This window comes from Ovis aries, chromosome 2 (genome assembly GCF_016772045.2).
Source record: "Ovis aries strain OAR_USU_Benz2616 breed Rambouillet chromosome 2, ARS-UI_Ramb_v3.0, whole genome shotgun sequence".
Taxonomy (NCBI): domain Eukaryota; kingdom Metazoa; phylum Chordata; class Mammalia; order Artiodactyla; family Bovidae; genus Ovis; species Ovis aries.
In genome coordinates this window covers 190,408,562-190,428,488 of record NC_056055.1, presented here as the reverse complement: position 1 = coordinate 190,428,488, position 19,927 = coordinate 190,408,562, and the positions used below count along the sequence as shown (strand labels likewise).

Genomic DNA, 19,927 nt, shown 5'->3' with positions numbered 1-19,927 from the left:
TTGAAAAATCCTTCAGCGGTTAAAGGCGTCTAGACAGACATATCCAAATGAATATTCAAGTACCGTCACATTCAATCTATCCAGTTAACCAACTGATAACAAACAAGGACCTACTATATAGCACCAGGGACTTATACTCAATATTTTGCAATAGCCTATATTCAGAAAAGAATCTGAAAAAGAATGCCCATATGGATGTGTAGAATGGTGTCACTTTGCTATACACTTGAAACTAACATGACATTGTAATTCAACTATACTTCAATTTTAAAAATTAAAGAAAAGCAGCACACAGCAATCATAGTTTTTCTGCCTAGCAAGTATAAAAATCCAGTGACAAAATTTCTGAATGATAGAGAATGCAATTCATCATTTTGGCTGCTCTAGCTAAGTAGAGGTTCTTTTTTTTTTTTTTTTAACCACTGAACCATACAAAATGGAAATATCAGAACTTCAATTTCTTTTTTTTTTTTTTTGCCACCCAACATTTCTAAGCAGACTGAACATTAAACAGCAAAATTCAAACCAACAGACTAAAATGACCTCCAACAGCATTTTTTCTTCTTCAAGTACATTAAGCCAAATTCGATAAAGCAGAGTAACATCTGAGATGGAACTTATTAGAAAGAAACATAACAGAAGCAGGTGTTCTTGCTATAGCTGACCTTGGCAGCAGCTCGAGCAAAGTGTCTCCTCCAGACCCATAGACAAGCTCTTATTCACTGTATTTGTGGTCAATTTAACAGAAATGTCTTGAGATTAAAACCTGCAAGAAACACAGCTGCCTCTTTTCACTTTCAACTTGCACAAAGTTTGTCACATTTTCAAGCTATATGATAATTTCATAACTACTTGAAACTTACATGAAGGGATTGAAAAATTCCATCTTTATACACACCTTTCAACGAGAAAGATTCATCAATATAGTCTGAAGATAAATTAAACTTTGGCATGGAATATAATTTATGAAAATTGCAAAGTACTTGAATTGATTATACCAAAAAAGACATTAAATCTTGATGACTAGCAAACTTATTCAGAGCAATAAAATGTTATGTTTAAATAGAATTAAGACATCAACATAAATTAAAAATATACATTTTAATAGTAAATCATATCACTTATATAGGTTAATTAAGTGAATGCTTTTCATCATCATTCATAAAAATGTTCTTAATCATTTATGTCTTAGCTTCTGGTGAATATGTAAAACATGATAGATGAAGAAAGAAATATGATTACTATTGGAAAGACAGATTACATATTCTGTTACTTCTTTTCTTTTAGTTGGTATGTTCTTAGTGACAACTTTCCTCAGAGTTAAGAGTTGCACAGACCCGGATTTCAAGAAAGCAATTAAGATACACCCATTGATAGCTGATGGCATTTCATTACTAGCAGTAAAGCTATACAGTGTCAGCTGATAAAATAAATACATAAGGAAAGAAACTTAAATTTGAGTATACTGGCAAATTTTGGAACTTATTGGTATTACTGTTCTAAGCATCTGAACTTCAAGTTTCAGATAAGAGCAGTGTCCCAGCTTTGATACTAATACAATATACCTAACATTTACAGCTCTGTTTTGTACTTTAAACCTATATATGCCCTGCTCAATCTAATTTCAAAGAATCCCTCCTAAATTATAGCAATAATGTGAACCTTTCTTTTCCTATTTGGACTAATGTGGTGAAATTCTTTCTATTTCTGTCTCTCTGTCTCCCACAACACATACACACACACACACAGTGAGCACTTGAAAAAGATGTTTTATTGCGTAAGTCATCTTTCAATTCCCACCATCCAACAAGGAACCGGATGTGTTTTTGGTACTCACTTAATATTTATGGAAAGAATGAATGAAAGACTCAGTGAAAGGTGTTTGAGCCCCCAGGCCCTATTGCCAGCAGTGGCAGTCAGCTCAGATGAGCAACTTAATCTAAAGGCTGATTCTGAGTCTCAAGGAAGGAATGATCAGTGGAGAGATGTATGCCTGGGGACCAGGCTATTTTTCTGTGCAAGTATCAGGCAGCCACCTAAGGGATGTGATTTCTGGGAGTATTAAAGAAGCTCTTAGCTTAAAAACCAATAGTTCCCTCCCCTACCATATTGTTGATCCCCCAAATCCCTTGAAGATGCTGTAACATATATCATTATATGGTTATCAAAAATCATCAGGAGTTAGGTGTCACTAAGAAAGGTGAATTGTAGCCCGTAGCCCACTGAAAAAGTCAACATCTAAAAAAGGTTTAAATAGCTTACACTCCTTTTTCTGAGAGTATATTTTGATCACAAGGATGAAAAATAATAGGAGTCCCTAGACATCTAAAGATACAATATGAACAAGGAGAAAAGATACAAAAAGAGTTTGAGACCCCCACAAACTTTGCTAAGAAATGGCAATCTTTCATTCTTGAAGATAATGAACCTAGAAAGGAAAATCTGTAAAATTACATCTGTAATTATAAATGCTTTGTGAAATATTGTAATCATTTATCAGGTCTAAAATAAAACAGTAATTCTCCTTGGGCCCAATTCCACTGTAGTCATGTAGGGTTTTTAGCACAAACGGCACCTTAAGATGTCCCCTACCTACAAACAGCTGGCTGTTGAGCTGTAACCGGAAATGGCCCTCTTCTGAGGTCTCCCTGGTCATCCTCGGGAGGTTGTCCACTTGGAGCGAGGTCTCCTTGAGGTTCCTCTCTGCTCGGACGTAATGCCATTGGTTGTCATTCAGAGAAGAAGGAGACTGGACTATGAGCTCTATGGGGCCATTCCCAACATCAATGGCAAAAGTGATCTCAGAAGGAGCTGAAACCAAAAATGGAAACAGGTAAAAAGATGAAGGAAGTTGTCAGTACATTTAGGACACAAGCATATTCTGAGCGAATGGTAAAATGATTATAAATGCTAGGTAGGGGGGACCTCAGTTGAAATCCCTGCAGTATTGAAATTTCCACTGATAGTAGTAACTACCAACTACTAAATTCCAAGTTCCATCTTTTTCCCTAATTGGTTCTCACTGTGAAAATTCAGGAAATAGAATAGGGACCAGGGCCACTGATGCCAATCTGATAAAATACACCAGTGCCAAGGTGCTAGATTTTCTGGATCTGTTCTGACTTCACTTGTGTGCTCATAGATAGCTACAGATCCTGGGTTAGCTAAGAAGACACCCTCCTGCAGAGAGAACAGCACACTCTGGAAAGTCCAATGCTTTGTTTATTCATTATGGGTATTACAGTAATGCATTTCATATATTTATAACATTGTTATATGTATTATATATTATTATTCTGTAATGTATTATCTTTTCAATACATATGATACAAGCATTCATGCTATCCCTACATTTTTTCCCAAAATGAGGCTCAGAAATTTTAAGAGCCTTATCTGCATCACTGGAAATGGTAGTATCTAGGTCAAATACAACTCTCCCCCTCAGCTCCCCACACAGGGATCATTTTCATGACTCTTTTTACCCTTCTAAAATAATCTGCTTATTGTATAGGCCAAGAAGCAGCTGTTGGGTATAATGCTACCTATGATGATGATGATGATGATGATGATAGGAAGATAATAGTGGTCATCATGATGGTGGCAGAGGTGGTGGTAATGATGGTGAGGATAGTGGTGAGGGTCATGTTGGTGAGGATGGTGGTGGTGATGATGAGAGTGGAAGTAATGATGGTTGAGAGGAGAGTGGTGATGGCCATACTGGTGAGGATTGTGGTGGTGGTGGTGGTTTTGGTGGTGGTGACAATGTTACTATCCTCCCTGAAAAACATAAAGCAGTAGCAGCAGCACAGTACATACAGTGAACTCTGCTGAGCACTTTTCTAAGCACTGACCATAGATGCTCTCATTTTAATCCTCAGAACAACTCCATGAAAAAAGTATCATTTTTAATTTCCATTTTATGGGTAAGAAAATGAAAGTAGAAATACTTTGCTCAAAGATTCCTCAGTAATTAGAATCTTCATCATTTTTCTCTAATATATCTTCTTGTATTTTCTGTTATTATGTAAGAAATCTACATCTGAAGGATGTGGAGAAGCAAATAATAAATTGAATTTGAGGGGAAGACAGTCCCCTTTCAGGAACAGGAACCTTCTTATTCCAGACCTTTCTTTCTTCTCAGAACCTTTTGACAGTCCCCCCCTTTTTTACTCCCAAAATAAAATATGTGTATTTCTTTGACAAGATCATCAACTAACAGATCTGAATTTTCAGCAATACCAAAGGTCAAACATCATCCTGAATCCTTCCTTCCTCAACCTTTAAATTTTAATAGAAAGCAGACCTTGATGAAGAATATTTCAATATGAGGATTTCAAATAGCAGAGAATTTGACTTTGCCTCCTAGTGAAAGACCCCAAAGAGAGGCAATAAGAAAAAAGGTTTTAAAATGAGATTTGAGGGCTTCCCTAGTGGTCTTGTGGTTAATAATCTGCCTGCCAATGCAGGGGACAGGAGTTTGATTACTTCTCTGGGAAGATCCCACATGCCATGGGACAACTAAACCTGTGCAACATGACTACTGAGCCAGTGCTCTAGAGCCTGTGAGCCACAATTACTGAAGCCTGTGCTCCACCACGAGAGAGGCTACCACAATAAGAAGTCCACTCCACGCAATGAAGACCCAGCAAGCCAAAATATAAACAAATGAATAAATATTTTTTAATGGGATTTGAGAAATAGACTCTGGAGCCATCATAACCTAAGGCAAGTTTTCAAGCTCATTACCTCTTAGTCTTCTCCTTTGTAAAATGAGAACATTATCACTTAATCTTCTTCTTTGTAAAATGAGAATAAAATATTAACTAGTTATCAGGTTGTTTATAAATTCATCCTGACAAAGTTGCTAGAACTGTGCCTGACGTGTAGGATGAACTCAACAATAATAGTTATTGTTATCAACATGATTCATCACATTAGATCAATCGTCTTTGCCTCAAAAACCTATGCATTAAAGGAAACAGAAATGAAGGGAGCAAATCTGATTCAACAATGAAAAGATTAAATAAGAACAAAATTGTTCCATTGAGCCATTTCCTGTTTCTTATCAGGCCACCAGTGCCACCTTGAAGCTCTGCTCATCCAGAGACCAAATAAACAATTACTGAGAGGGTGAAGAAAATGCATTTCTCTTTAAAAACACTGGTAAAGACTGGTGAGACTGATGGGGAGGGCTGCTAAAGATTTTGCTAAAAGCCTTTCTGCAAAGCTGATCTTGGGGATATTAAGTTCCACACAGACAGCACATCTCTGTGGAGGGCTGGCTGCACAGCTCTGTCTGCTCTCCACGCCTTGCCATTCTTAACTCCATGTTATGTTTCCAGACTGTGCTTAAATCTACTTCAACATCTATCCCTATGTTGTATAATGATCTGTTTATGGTCTGTCTCCCAGCTAGTCTGCAAACTCTAGATGAATACCTCATTTATTGGAAAATCAGAACCTAGGACTGTGCCTTGTATACAGGAAGCTCTCATCAAACTAAAATTTCATTCATTAAAATGTTACATTGCACATACTATATCTAACTTTGCAATTTTCGTATTTTATTTTTATTTTACATCAAGATATTAAGTCCTTAAAAAACATCTAAAATTATTATTATTTAACTTTATTCAAGTCACTACTAAAGATCAACTATATTCAACTCAGAACTAGGGAAGAATCAGTGAAATGTAATAATAATAGTCAACATTTAGAGTGCTTAACATGATCCAGGCACTCTGCTAAGCATTTTTCATTAATCAACTCATTACAGTCCTATGAGAAAGGAGGGAACTGATCCACAGATGGCTGATAAATTACTCCAACCCAGAGTCAGCAGAGTTGGTATTTAAATCCCAGTGATGTGTCTCTGGAGCTCACTTTTTAACCCACTTGTCCTGTAACAAATCTTCCATCCTTAAAACCTATGCAAGCCCTACCTGGGCAGTAAACTCTGGATATAAATCAGTATAATATAGGTTCCTCAAAAAAAAACTGAATGAAATAAAAAAGTGAATACGTATTGATACATCCAACATTGGCTAGTGGCTTGGTGGACTGGACACCTGAGACCAACATGAACTAGCTCTTGTTTTCTGGGGGGATAGACATAGCCCAGTGGCCCAAGATGGGAAAGCTGGTAGCCCTGTGGTAGCATCACCTCTATCATTAATTTACCTTCCTGCCTCTCCTTCTCCCAACAGTCTGACAAATATCCTCCCTCATTATTTATACCATATAGTTCAAGACAAAGTTAAGCAGTTACTTGAGTCTTTGGGTGGGTTTTTACCAAACCAAGCTTGTGCTGAGCAGAGACAAATGAAACAAAACGAGCTCGTGGTGTACTTGAGAGAAGACTGGCAAAGAAGGGGTATGTCAAGTGGAGGAAAGTACCATAAGCATGAGCAATTGAATACCAAGTACTCCTAAGCAATTGAAAAAACTATCTAAAGCTTCTGTACAAAGCCCTTGCTTCCTTGAACTGTGACACCATCCCTGTGTCCTTAAAGTCAGGCATGTGAGACATCTCAGGGACCATAATGGAATAAAGAAGATGCAAGACCTTACTGTGGTCTATCGATCTCTCTTACCTCCCATGTATTCATCTGTAAAATGACAGCCATAAATGAAATGAAATATTGTTAAAAATTTTTGGAGGCATGGACTCTGTGAGGATCTGATGACAAACATACCGCCAGGAAAAAAAAAAAAAAAAAAAGCACATACAATTTTGCATTCAGTTGTAAAGACTTTCTGAATGTCCTATGCTTCAAATCAAGAAGGAAAATAGTGCTATTTTTTCGATTTCTAACATTCTTGGTCCTTGAAGTAGTTTTGCAAAGCAGAATAAGGAGTTGTTCAAATGAACAGAGAATTGAATCCTGGATTCTGAATCTTACTGGGTGACTCTGGATGTGTTATTTAGCATCTCAAGACTTACTGTCCTCATCTGCATTTTGGACTATGAGTCAAACAATGTAAAACATAATATCTTGATAATTATACATAGAATAATTGGAAAGAAAAATTAAATAAGGAATATAAAGCATTTAGTACTATGGCAGAAAGTGAAGAAGAACTAAAGAGCCTCTTGATGAAAGTGAAAGAGGAGAGTGAAAAAGTTGGCTTAAAGCTCAACATTCAGAAAACTAAGACCATGGCATCTGGTCCCATCACTTGTTGGCAAATAGACGGGGAAGCAGTGGAAACAGTGGCTGACTTTATTTTTGGGGGCTCAAAAATCACTGCAGATGGTGATTGCAGCCGTGAAATTAAAAGATACTTATTCCTTGGAAGGAATGTTATGACCAATCTAGAGAGCATATTGAAAAGCAGAGACATTACTTTGCCAACAAAGGTCCTTCTAGTCAAGGCTATGGTTTTTCCAGTGGTCATGTATGGATGTGAAAGTTGAACTATAAAGAAAGCTGAGCGCTGAAGAATTGATGCTTTTGAACTGTGGTTTTGGAGAAGACTCTTGATAGTCCCTTGGACTGCAAGGAGATCCACCCAGTCCATCCTAAAGGAGATCAGTCCTGGGTGTTCATTGGAAGGACTGATGTTGAAGCTGAAACTCCAATACTTTGGCCACCTAATGTGAAGAGCTGACTCATGTGAAAAGACCCTGATCCTGGGAAAGATTGAGGGCAGAAAGAAGGGGGCAACAGAGGATGAAATGGTTGGATGGCCTCACTGACTCAATGGACATGGGTTTGGGTGGAGTCCAGGAGTTGGTGATGAACAGGGAGGCCTGGCGTGCTGTAGTTCATGGGGTCGTAAAGTCAGACATGATTGAGTGACTGAACTGAACTGAACTATGTCTAATCAGAGTAAATACTTAGCCATTTAGTATAAAAGTACTTTGTATAAAAGTATTAGTATTAACTTTTACTGTTCTCTAAGGATCTCAGTATTATATCTTCAAGTCAGCATCCCGTTGCCAATATTGTTGATATAGTACATCTGAAAACCCTAAATAAATATTCTAGATATATAGACACAGACATAGATGTAGATATAGTTATAGATGCTAACATAGGTACAGATATAGATTTAGTTGTCTGTCCATCACTTCTCCCCTTGCTGCCAAGAGGACAAAAGTTAATCACCTGGAGACAATATGAGACCATGTCAGCCTGGAGATGCCACCAGAAGAATCCACATAACAAACTTTACTAACTAGCCTTTATCTCTATCTTTGGAATCCTTAAACTGCTTCCAATTATTTTTCCAAAGACTAACTACTCTTTCAAGATGCTATATGAGCTGAAGTTCTAAGCCACCTTTTTGAGTTACTCCTTTTTCTTCTGGGTATTCCCCATCCATACATGATATATATATATGTTAATAAATTTCTGTTTTTCTCTTGTCGTTCTGTCTTTTATTATGGGGTTCTGAGCCAGGAACTCAGATATTTCGAGTAAAAATAAAAATTTTCCCCTACAGTTTTAGGGACAGCTAGCACCCCTGCCAGGAGTAAGAGCGGGGCCTCAGGCAAAAACAATCTGCAGTTTTCACTTTCCCGGCCAGAGGCATTGATTCCTAGGTGGAGGATTGTATTGACATTTGGCAAAGTGCTTTCCCATCAGTTGAAATGTGCCTCTCTCTTGAGAGACAGCTAAACTTAACTGATATAATAATAGATATTTGTAAGTCAGAGCTGGGAGAGAAATACATTAGACCACTGCTAATGTTTGTTCACTGCTGAATCTAACCAGAAGTAAAATACCCCACCAATTCTGTACCTGGCACCAATTCTGTACTTAGTCAGAAGCCCTGGTACCAGTAAATTCCCATTCTTGTGTTTACCAGTTCAGTGATTTTTTTTTATATAGTCAAATATGTCTGATTGGCATATGGGTGCCACCAATTCCATCTTGCACAAATAAGCAACGAAGAGATGAAGAACTTCCTCACAATTTAGAGTTCAAGAAACAGACATTAGAATCCACACTGCATTATCAACAATAGTCTCTTTTCATGATGCCAAACCGGTCTCAGCAGCCATTTTCTTTCTGCTCCCCTCAGTTCAGTTCAGTTCAGTCCCTCAGTCGTGTCTGACTCTTTGTGACCCCATGAATCGTAGCACACCAGGCCTCCCTGTCCATCACCATCTCCCAGAGTTCACTCAGACTCTCGGCTATCGAGTCCGTGATGCCATCCAGCCATCTCATCCTTGGTCGTCCCCTTCTCCTCCTTGCCCCCAATCCCTCCCAGCATCAAAGTCTTTTCCAATGGTCAACTCTCCACATGAGGTGGCCAAAGTACTGGAGCTTCAGCTTTAGCATCATTCCTTCCAAAGAACACCCAGGGCTGATCTCCTTCAGAATGGACTGGTTGGATCTCCTTGCAGTCCAAGGGACTCTCAAGAGTCTTCTCCAACACCACAGTTCAAAAGCATCACTTCTTCGGTGCTCAGCCTTCTTCATAGTCCAACTCTCACATCCATACATGACCACAGGAAAAACCATAGCCTTGACTAGACGGACCTTAGTCAGCAGTGTCTCTGCTTTTGAATATACTATCTAGGTTGGTCATAACTTTTCTTTCAAGGAGTGTCTTTTAATTTCATGGCTGCAGTCACCATCTGCAGTGATTTTGGAGCCTAAAAAAATAAAGTCTGACACTGTTTCCACTGTTTCCCCATCTATTTCCCATATACCTCAAAATATCTATTTTTGCCCACACAGCAATTGTGACCTAAGTGTCAAAATAGCTATTATTTTTGTCTCATTTGAAACAAATCCATTAAGATTTGAGGACATAAAGTATCTTGTGTTTCATAGAGTATAGACTAATCTCAAGGTTACAAAATAAAAATGTTTTTAGTTGGAAGTGACCCAGAAGGTAGTAGATTGAGAATTTTATGGGAACTTGTTGTTCAATGTTCAACAATTTGGACACATCAATTTTGAAAACTTCAGTTCAGATAGTTACACAGTAACATTCCTTTGGGAGGAGAGAGAAATCTACTCTGAGAAATCTACTATGAAGGCTAGTTTCTTTCTAAGAAATTGACATGTAGAAGAATCTCTGGGATGAAAATTTCATCTATATAAAAAATATAGTGGAGATTTCCCTGCTGGTCAAATGTCTAAGACTGTCTGCTCCCAATGCACAGGGCTGGGTTAGATCCTTTGTCAGGGGACTAAGATCCCTCCTGTTGCAACTAAGAGTTTGAAGGTCTCAGCTAAAGATCCCCCATGATGCCATGAAGATCCCACATGTGGAAACTGAGACCTGGTACAGCCAAATAAGTAAATAAATGAGAAAGGCTTCTTATCTGATCAAGGATTCTCAAAGCACAAGAAGATCATAGCCTAGCAGAAGAAGGACATTAAAAAAAAAAAAAAAGGACATAAGATGAATGCAGCTGTAGGAAATGAAAGATCCACCCCCTTTCCCCCATGCTTGTTTGTTTTTCCTTTTAAATTTATTTATTTATTTATTGTGGCTAAGTCAGGTCTTCACTGCTGTGCACAGGCTTTCTCTAGTTGCAGTGAGCAGTCGGGGCTGCTCTCTAGCTGCAGTTTGCAGGCTTCTCATTGTGGTAGCTTCTCTTGTTGCAGAGCACAGAATCTAGGGCACATGGGCTTCAGTAGTTGCAGCTCTCAATTCTAGAGCACAGGCTCAGTAGTTGTAGAACATAGGATTAGCTGGCCCATTGCATATGGAATCTCCTCGGACCAGAAATTGAACCTATTTGCCCTGTATTGGCAGGCAGGTTCTTAACCACTGGACCACCTGGTAAGTCCTGTCTTTCCTTTCAAATAATAATCATAAAACAAGATATTTTTAAAATATGAGGCTTTGTACTTTGAAAAAGTTTACATAAAATCTTAGTTTGAAAAACACATGTTCTCTGATCTGGTGAAATGTGTACATCAAACAATGACATCACTGGATTTTAAATTTCAATCAGATTTAATATCATTTGCATTTAAAATAGTTTTGTACAACATAATAGTAAAACAAAAAGCATAAGAAAAAATCATCTAAAAGACAAAATACAGTACCAGAAAGTACAAACAAATCAGACATTGAAATGTAATTAATACTAAATCATAGCTCATTACCTTGTGATAATATGCCATTTGCTGCTGCTTTAATGAATCAAAAGGCCTTAGGGCCTGATTTTTATTGAATTTACATTGAGGTTATTATATCCATATTGTTAAATGTCTGGCACTCAACTCTACATATTTAGAACTTGCCCAAGGTAGATACGAGGGATCTTATTTCACACTAAAGCCTCAAGAGCTTTCTCCCATTAACAGCTTAAATCACTGGAGTAAAAGGAGGTTAAAACTACCAATAAGAGGGATCTTTTTTTTTTTGTACTGTACTGTAACTGCAGAAGAAACACTTAGCTGTGTTGTGCTTTGCAGGAGACTTGTACAGAGACCTCAGCTATCTTTTCCAGCCAGCACGTTTGTATCTTTCTCTGGAGTGCTCAAATTTCTAAGTTTCTGTTGCTAAGACATTACTTAAGCTTCCAAGGGTATTTCATATAGTCATATTTCTAGTGTAATACAGTCAATTGAATCAATCAAACCAAAGGAAACATCCATTTGGGTCCAGGTAAATGAGACACCTAATGAAAAGCACACATCTCCCTAGTTATGACTTTAATAAGGGCAAGATAGTGGGAGAAGTCCAATTTGTGTATGAGAAAAAGGGGGGTACACTGAAGGCAGAGAATCAGGAAACTAGCAAGAGCAACTAAAAGATGTGTTTTCTATTATTGCTACACACCAGTAATTCTAAATAATGTGAGCAATAAAACGTTCCTCCACCAAGAAAAAAATTTGTAACAAATGTTGATGTTGATATTACTTTTTAATAATGTATATGTAAGGTTCAAATAGTACATTGCCTACCATTTAATACATAGTATATTCAAGAGGAAAGTTAATAGAGAGAACTCCTGACTTACTATTGGCTCCTGAACATGCAGACTAAAATATAAGTTTGTTTTTAAGAATAAGAACTCAAGTTTTGATTTTCTATTTTTACAGTTACTGTACTATCATTGTTTAACTTAGCTCTACTGTTGAAATAGGTGAACATATAGTACCACAGGGACTGTGAACACAAATTGCACCTGAAGAGAGCTTGTGTTAATCTTTCCGTCATGCCTCACTCTTTGCAACCCCATAGACTGTAGTCCACCAGGCTCCTATGTTGATGGAATTCTCCAGGCAAGAATACTGGAATGGGTTGCCATTCCCTTCTCCAGGGGATCTTCCCAACCCTGAGACTGAACCTGGGTATCCTGCATTGCAGGTGGATTCCTTACAGTCTAAGCCACCAGGGAAGTCTAAGAAAGCTTAAGTAATTCCAAATCCTTAGGAAATATGTAAGGCTTTACCAAATGGAATAGTAACCCATGGTGAATTTTCTAATACAAGTATTTTAGGGAATATTTTTTTTAATTTTGCAGATAGTTGAAATTGCTAGCATCGATGGTGAAAAAATAGAAAGCACTGCAGCTTCTGAAATTTATCATAAAATGGAATTTTCATGAATGTCTATCAAATTTAGCCTTATGTTTAAAATCAATCTTTCCTAAAATGTATATATCTATTGCTTAATGTGCAACATATTTTCAGTTTAAAATTAATAAAAAGTACCCTTTATTAAGTATCAGTATGAGAGAAGATGAATGGATAAATCTCATTATGCTCTCTTTTGAACATGAATGTGCAAAGAAAATCAGTTTTGATGACATCATTCACAAATTTGCATCAGTCAAGCCTAAGAAACAGAAATTTTAATGTTACTACTATTCCCGTGACAGATCAATATGTAGGTATTTTCCCTTTTATATAAAAAATTAATTAAGGTGATTAAATTATTTAAGGTATTGTCTTTTTTCTACTGGACTTTTTTTTGGCATGATTACATGTAAAGTTTCATTAATAAAACATTTCTCCATATGCAGTTCATTTAACTTTCATTTAACTTCATGATTATTTCTGAATACACTTTGCTTATAGGAAAAGGAAAGTTAAAAAATTATCCACATCTTGACATAAAATTCACTAGATACACCCCTGTTCATGGTAAAGTGGTAGAGAAACAATGATTGTGTAGGCACATACTCCTAATGATGGGAAATAAGTCAGGAAACACTTTGCGGAGCAAAAGTATGGCAACAAAGTTGACCCTGAGTATAAACAGAATGCAGAATACTAGTGTTCTCATCATTCCATAGAGATTGTAGTGGTGTGAAAATTCAAAAAAGATGTAATAAATGCCCATGGATCTGATAAAGAACACTGCAAATAAATATCTATGGGAATTTGGGGAATGCACTAGTTTGAAGAGAGGATGACTCTTTAAATACTGCTAGGTAATAAAAAAAAAAAAACTATAAGAAGAAACTAGAAATTACCTTTGCTAATTTGACAGATACCCAGGGAAATTAACTTGACGGTTGAAATATATACTAGTTGCTTGTGGAAAAGATAAGATTAAGACTTCTGTTGATCAGTTACATTAGATTCATAAATGAGAAAACTTACAGCTTATTTCCAGTCGGATGAAGTCTTTAATGCCAAGATTTTCTAGGAAAACTCCAGATAAAGCCGTGGTTTTAAAAAAGAAGGAAATATCAGCACTGAATTCCGCATGGAAGGTAGGAAAGTGGAGGTAAGAGGCTTCTGTATAAAATGATACTGCATTCCAAAAGTGTCCTGCAAATGAAAAAGAAATCCTTAAGCATGGAATGGGTTATAGGAAAGCACTGGATATGTGGATAATTTTCAGGACTAGGGGACACTGCAGGGGAAAAGGATAAGAGAATAAAACATCTTGAGCTTATGTAAGGAGAGAGAAAGCTTCTTTCAATTTAGTACTCACGGTCGCCATAGCAACGCAAGGGACCAATTCTCCAAGCAGCTTCTGAGTTTGTTCTGTCCGTATCAGTGATAACTATCTGAGTGACAGGCAAGTGGTCTTTGAAGGAAAGAAAGCCAGTATCATTTGTCCTGAAAAATATAAATTTAAGAAAAAAAGAGAAAAATGTGGATAATCTAGGGATTCTTTACCAAGTCTCCTCTTTTCAAAAGTGATTTGGGTAGTTGCAACAGGGTGAGGGCAGAGAGGAGACTAACAGAAGGCCTTTCATCTATGTGTGAAAGTCTGGGATGCCAATTACAAAATCCGTGGCCAGTTTCGAAAAACAAGTAGATTTTACATCTTCCTTAAGTCTTTCCAAAAAAGTAAATAGCTTACAGAGCTTGTTGCTGCTTTTTGTAGCTTGAGAGCACCCCACCTGCCCAACGCAGCACTGAAAGAACATGAAACATTGCCTCTCTTACTATGAAGAAATCAGCTATCTCAGTAAGAAATTTGAAATAGGCATCACAAAGCCTCTTGAAATCACTCCAAGGACTTGTTTCAGCCACCTGCCAACAGGTTTTAATCAGCTTAGGGTGTTTCTTATCACCTTTTAACTCTAGGTAGTTTGTTGGTTTCATTTTTCTCTTCTGCATTTTAGAGATTTTGTTAGTTAATGACTCTGGCTTTGTCTCTGTTAATTATGCAACTAAGAAACTGATTAGTCAGCTTTTGACAAGAAAATTAAAAATGAATGGGGTTAAGCTATACACGCCCTCCCCCCCACCTTTTTTTTTTTTTTTTTTTTTTGAGTTGTGACTTTGGATGAATGGCAAGGACATACCATTTAACTGATAGTTTAAAAAATGTAGGTAAGAAACTGACATTGAATGAATATGCAGCTATTTAGAGCCAGTAATATACTAGGGGATCTGTAATACCCTTATGCAATGGGTACCATTATTTCCATCACAAATGAGGAAACTGAGGCTCAGAGATATGGGATAACTTGCCTATGGTCACATGGCAGAGGGGCAGAGGTCTAGTTACTTAGTGTATAGCTCAACCTTAAATTTAACAAGTGTACATCATTAATGTTAATATGAAGTGTATTGAATCTTATGAGGCAGTTTGAAAATTACACATGGATGGGCTGAACTCCCCACCCACGTAGACTTAGGTAAGCACAAGCTGGAATATCTTGTCTATACCTAAGAACTGGGAGGCAGAACACCATGTCACAATGATCAAGGAAAAGTGTATGATGAAGTAGTTTTTTTATAAGAGCACGAAGGAGCAAATTAATAGTGGTCCTCTCTCTGTAGTTACAAATAATTCAACACAGCTGTCAAAACATTCAATATCAATGTTGTATTTCATCACCATTCACATATTATTTACAGCTCTGAGTCTAGAGACAAAGAAAATAGTGTGTCTAATTATGAATTGGGGAAGTATGGCGAGGACCACGTAGCGTAATGTAGAGCTTTAAGGATAAAGCTTTAAAAGCACATGGATTTGTTCTGAAATCCCTGATCCCCAGTTTCTAACTGTGCTACTTTGGGCAAATCATTTTGTTTCTAAGATTCCACAGTATCCTCAGTTGAAAAATGGAAGTAATGTCTATACCGCAGAGTTATAGAAAGAATTAAATGAGATGATATAGTCACTTAGCATGGTACCCGATCTATGGTAAATGCTCAAAAATAGCAATGTTAACATTCATTTGAGTTCTCATCCTTGTCCCCAAATCACTTTGCAGCCTGAAGCAAGTCTATTCATCTTTTCATACACCTAGTTACAATTCTGTCTTGGAGATCTCCATAGTACATAGAATGCTGTGGAAAGCATTAATGTTAAGATTTAATTATATGTTATATTAATTTATATGTTATAAATTAAATGTTAAGATTAGGCATCCAACTCCTGAGATTTCTAGAAAAATGCACTAATTCACTTTGGTTATAAATAAATCAAATATTTACCTGTACATATACCATTATGGACTTCCCTGGTGGCTCAGACAGCCACCTGCCTACAATACGTGAGACCAGAATTTGATTCCTGGATTGGGAAGATCCTCTGGAGAAGGAAATGGCAACCCACTCCAGTACTCTTGCATGAAAAATCCCATGGATGGAAGTGCGTGGTAGGCTACAGTCCATGGGGTCACAAAGAGTCAGACACAACTGAACGACTTGACTTTCTTCATATACTGTTATAGTCTTATATATATAATATATGTTAATATATTTAATATATTATTATATAATACATAATATAATTATATATAATAATGATATAATATCAATATATTAATAATTTATAATAGTTACATAATATATTATTATATGATATATAATACATTAATATATATAATATATGTAGTCTAATCACCCAAAATGAAAAGAAATGAACTGTTATCCATAATTTGAGTACCATATTTAGAAGCTAATCAGAGGATATGGAATAAGTTTTTGTGTCTATTTGAAAGCACATCTATGAATGTTAGACAGACAGTAAACAATTTGAATCTTCATGTTCCAATATTTTTTCTAGGAGACATTGCAAAGCAAATTTCAAGGGACCAAAGTAGAATAAAGGCCAAACCCATATAGTCTCCTGAAGAGACTTAAATTTAAACTCTATAGGATCTTACTTCTCCACGGTTTTGTTTTGTTTTTTTTTTTTTGTTTTTTTTTTCATTCTCAAGGTGGAAATGGTAGATTCTGGAGTCTGTCAATCAATGTCAACCAAGGCTTCACTCATATGCTATGGCATGTTTTCTACATCAATTTGATGTCCTTCTATCAAAGTGTTGGAATATACAAAATCACTCTAAGAATAAAAATATCTTTCAAATAACAGAGAAAAAGAACTTCATAAACTCAAATGACTACAGGGGCAAAAAAAAAAAAAACAGTAAAAATGAGTGAAGCCACCTTTATGTTATGATAAGTGGAACCTGACACACAGCTTCAGTATCAGGCGGGAAAAGAGGGAGAAAGAGAGGAAGACTGGGATAAAGATGATGTTCTGTCTTCAGGAGGCAGTATGGCCATTTCTAACAAGTAATTATGCTCTTCACAAATGTAAGACCAGTGGGCCAGACTGGAATATCAATATAAAACTACTCAATTTTTAAATCTTAAAAATGGATTTAAAATTCTTAAAAAAAAAAGTGTGGTAGTAACCAACACTGCACTGGCCACTAAGACAGGTGAGGGGTATCTTGCAGGCCCCTTAGGCATCAAAGGACTTTGCAAATTTATTCATGCACTTAGGGTTGCACGGAGAATAAAACTGGATTTAATTCAATGTGTGAATGACAAGACTGATTAAAGCACTTCAAAGAATTAATGGGTAGAATATTTGGGGAGATGGCATAAAAATGATACAAATTATGGTGTACCTATTAATAGACAGGAAGTCTGCAGCTGCAGAGTTGATGTTCTACACACGAAGTTGTTTTTCTTCGGCTTTTGAGAAGAGCTTGTCTTCTCAAGGGCAAACACTTTACAGACTTTGTCTTTCTTTGGAACAACATACAAGACTCTTCCTAAAGGGTGCTGATGTACTTTTTAAGTACAGAAATGACTTTGTTGTAGTGGGAAGACAATGCAATTAGGCTAGAGGGCACAAGTTAAATCCCTGTGCCTCAGCACACTATCTGTATGATGTCATGAGGTCACTGGGCGACTCAATTTCCTAATCTCTTCAGTTCAGCCACTCATTTGTGTCTAATGCTTTGTGACTCCATAGACTGCAGCACACTAGGCTTCCCTGTCCATCACCAACTCCCAGAGCTTACACAAACTCATGTCCGTTGAGTCAGTAATGCCATCTAACCATCTCATCCTCTATTGTCCCCTTCTTCTCCTGCCTTCAATCTTTCACAGAATCAGGGTCTTCTCAAATGAGTCAGTTCTTCACATCAAGTGGCCAAAGTATTAGAGTTCCAGCTTCAGCGTCAGTCCTTCCAATGAATATTCAGGACTGATTTCCATTAGGATGGACTGGTTGGATCTTCTTGCTAACCCTGATCTCTTAAATGGGGATAATAATACTAATTTGATATTGTTGTAAAAAATCAAGGTAGATAATGTATATAAAAGTTAACAAGTCAACTATTGCATAATAGGGATTCAATAAATAGCTATTGAAATTCCCAGTCACCTTTGAAATAAAAATGTTGGCAGGGAGTTTGGGAGAGAATGGATATATATATATATATATGTAGGGCTGAGTCCCTTTGCTGTACACTGAAAACTATTGCAACATTGTTTGTTAATCAGCTATACCCCAATACAAAATAAAAAAAAATTAAATACAAAGATTTCTAAAGGGGAAGTAAGAAAAGGAGCCCCATAGCTGGCATGACTGAGCAGGCCAGTCAGAGTCCCAGCTATGGAAGCTCAAAGGGCACAAAGAATATACTATAGACACATTCTATATGTCTATACAATTTCCAGGTAGTTTGGTATGTCATGGTAATTTCCAGGGCAGGAATAGACATGCAGAGATAGAGAATGGACATGTGGGCTCAGGGAGGGGAAGGGGAAGATAAGATGAATTGGGAGATTACAGTTAACATATTTACACTACCACACTGTTGTTGTTCAGTCACCAAATCATGTCTGACTCTTTGCAACCCCATGGACTGCATCCCTGTCCTTCACCATCTCCCAGAGTTTGCCCAAGTTCATGTCCAATGAATTGGTGATGCCATCAAACCATATCTGTCATCCCCTTCTCCTCCTGCCCTCAATCTTTCCCAGCATCAGGGTCTTTTCCAGTGAGTCAACTCTTCAAATCAGGTGGCCAAAGTATTGGAGCTTCAGCTTCAGCATCAGTCCTTCCAAAGAGTATTCAGGGTTGATTTCCTTTAAGATCCACTGGTTTGATCTCCTAGTTGTCCAAGGGACTCTCAAGAGTCTCCTTCGTCACCACAGTTCAAAAGCATCAATTCTTCAGCATAGATCCAGTTCTCATCTCTGTACTTGACTACTGGAAAGACTATAGCCTTGACTATATAGACCTTTGTTGACAAAGTGATGTCTTTGTTTTTTAATGCACTGTCTAGGTTTGTAATAGCTTTCGTGCCAAGAATCAATTGTCTTCTAATTTCATGGCTGCAGTCATCATCCACAGTAATTTTAGAGCCCAAGTAGAGGAAATGTGTCATTAATTCTACTTTTTCCCCTTCTATTTGCCATGGAGTTATGGGGCTGGATGCCATGATCTTAGTTTTTGTAATATTGAGTTTTAAGCCAGCTTTTTCACTCTCTTCTCTCAGCCTCATCAAGAGGCTCTTTAGTTCCTCTTTGCTTTCTATAATTAGAGTGGTATCATCTGCATATGTGTAAAGTGAATAGCTAGCAGCAAGCTGCTGCATAGCGCAGGGAACTCAGCTCAGTGCTCTGTAATGACCTGGAGGAGTGGGATGGGGGACGGAGAGAGGTCCAAGAGGGAGGAGATATATGTATACATATGGCTGACTTCCTGGTGGTTCTGACAGTAAAGAATCCGCCCACAATGTGGGAGACCAGGGTTCAACCCCTACCTAGGTCAAGAAGATTCCCTGGAGAAGGGAATGGCTACCCACTCCAGGATTCTTGTTTGGAGAATTTCATGGAGCCAAGAGCCTGGCAGACTACAGTCCATGGGGTGACAAAGTCAGACACTTCTGAGCAACTAACAGTTTCATTTTCACCATTTCCTCCAGGCAATGTGAGGAGTAGGGGAGGGGTATGTGTATATCTACATGACTGATTCACTTCACTGTATAGCAGAAACTAGTACAACACTATAAAGCAATTACATTTTATTAAAAACTATAAAAATAATTCAAAAAAAGACATGCATGTGTACTAATGATAAAACACGAACATTAAGAAAAAGACTCAAATTTTCTCAAGAGCAAGCTTATGGCATAGAATTAGCCAAAATAGTCTCGTTTTTAGTTTTACTATCTGAATCTGAAGAATTTACCAAAATCAGGACTGCAGAGCAGAGGTCATTGATTTCTTAATGTGTCATTAAAGTGTAGCAAAACTGATATGCTGCCATTTTTCCATCAGCT

General features: G+C 37.3%; 1 protein-coding gene across 1 annotated transcript in view; it reads right to left on the bottom strand.

Annotated features, from left to right (window-relative positions):
- Positions 1 to 19,927, bottom strand: part of CNTNAP5 (contactin associated protein family member 5) — a 1,086,429-nt gene that overhangs the window by 184,420 nt on the left and 882,082 nt on the right. Inside the window, exons 15-17 of the mRNA XM_012140581.5 lie at positions 13,867 to 13,994; positions 13,530 to 13,700; positions 2,593 to 2,811 (exon numbers count right to left, since the gene is read on the bottom strand). Of these exons, the coding sequence (XP_011995971.2) occupies positions 2,593 to 2,811; positions 13,530 to 13,700; positions 13,867 to 13,994 (518 nt within the window). The remainder of the gene's footprint in view (positions 1 to 2,592; positions 2,812 to 13,529; positions 13,701 to 13,866; positions 13,995 to 19,927) is intronic.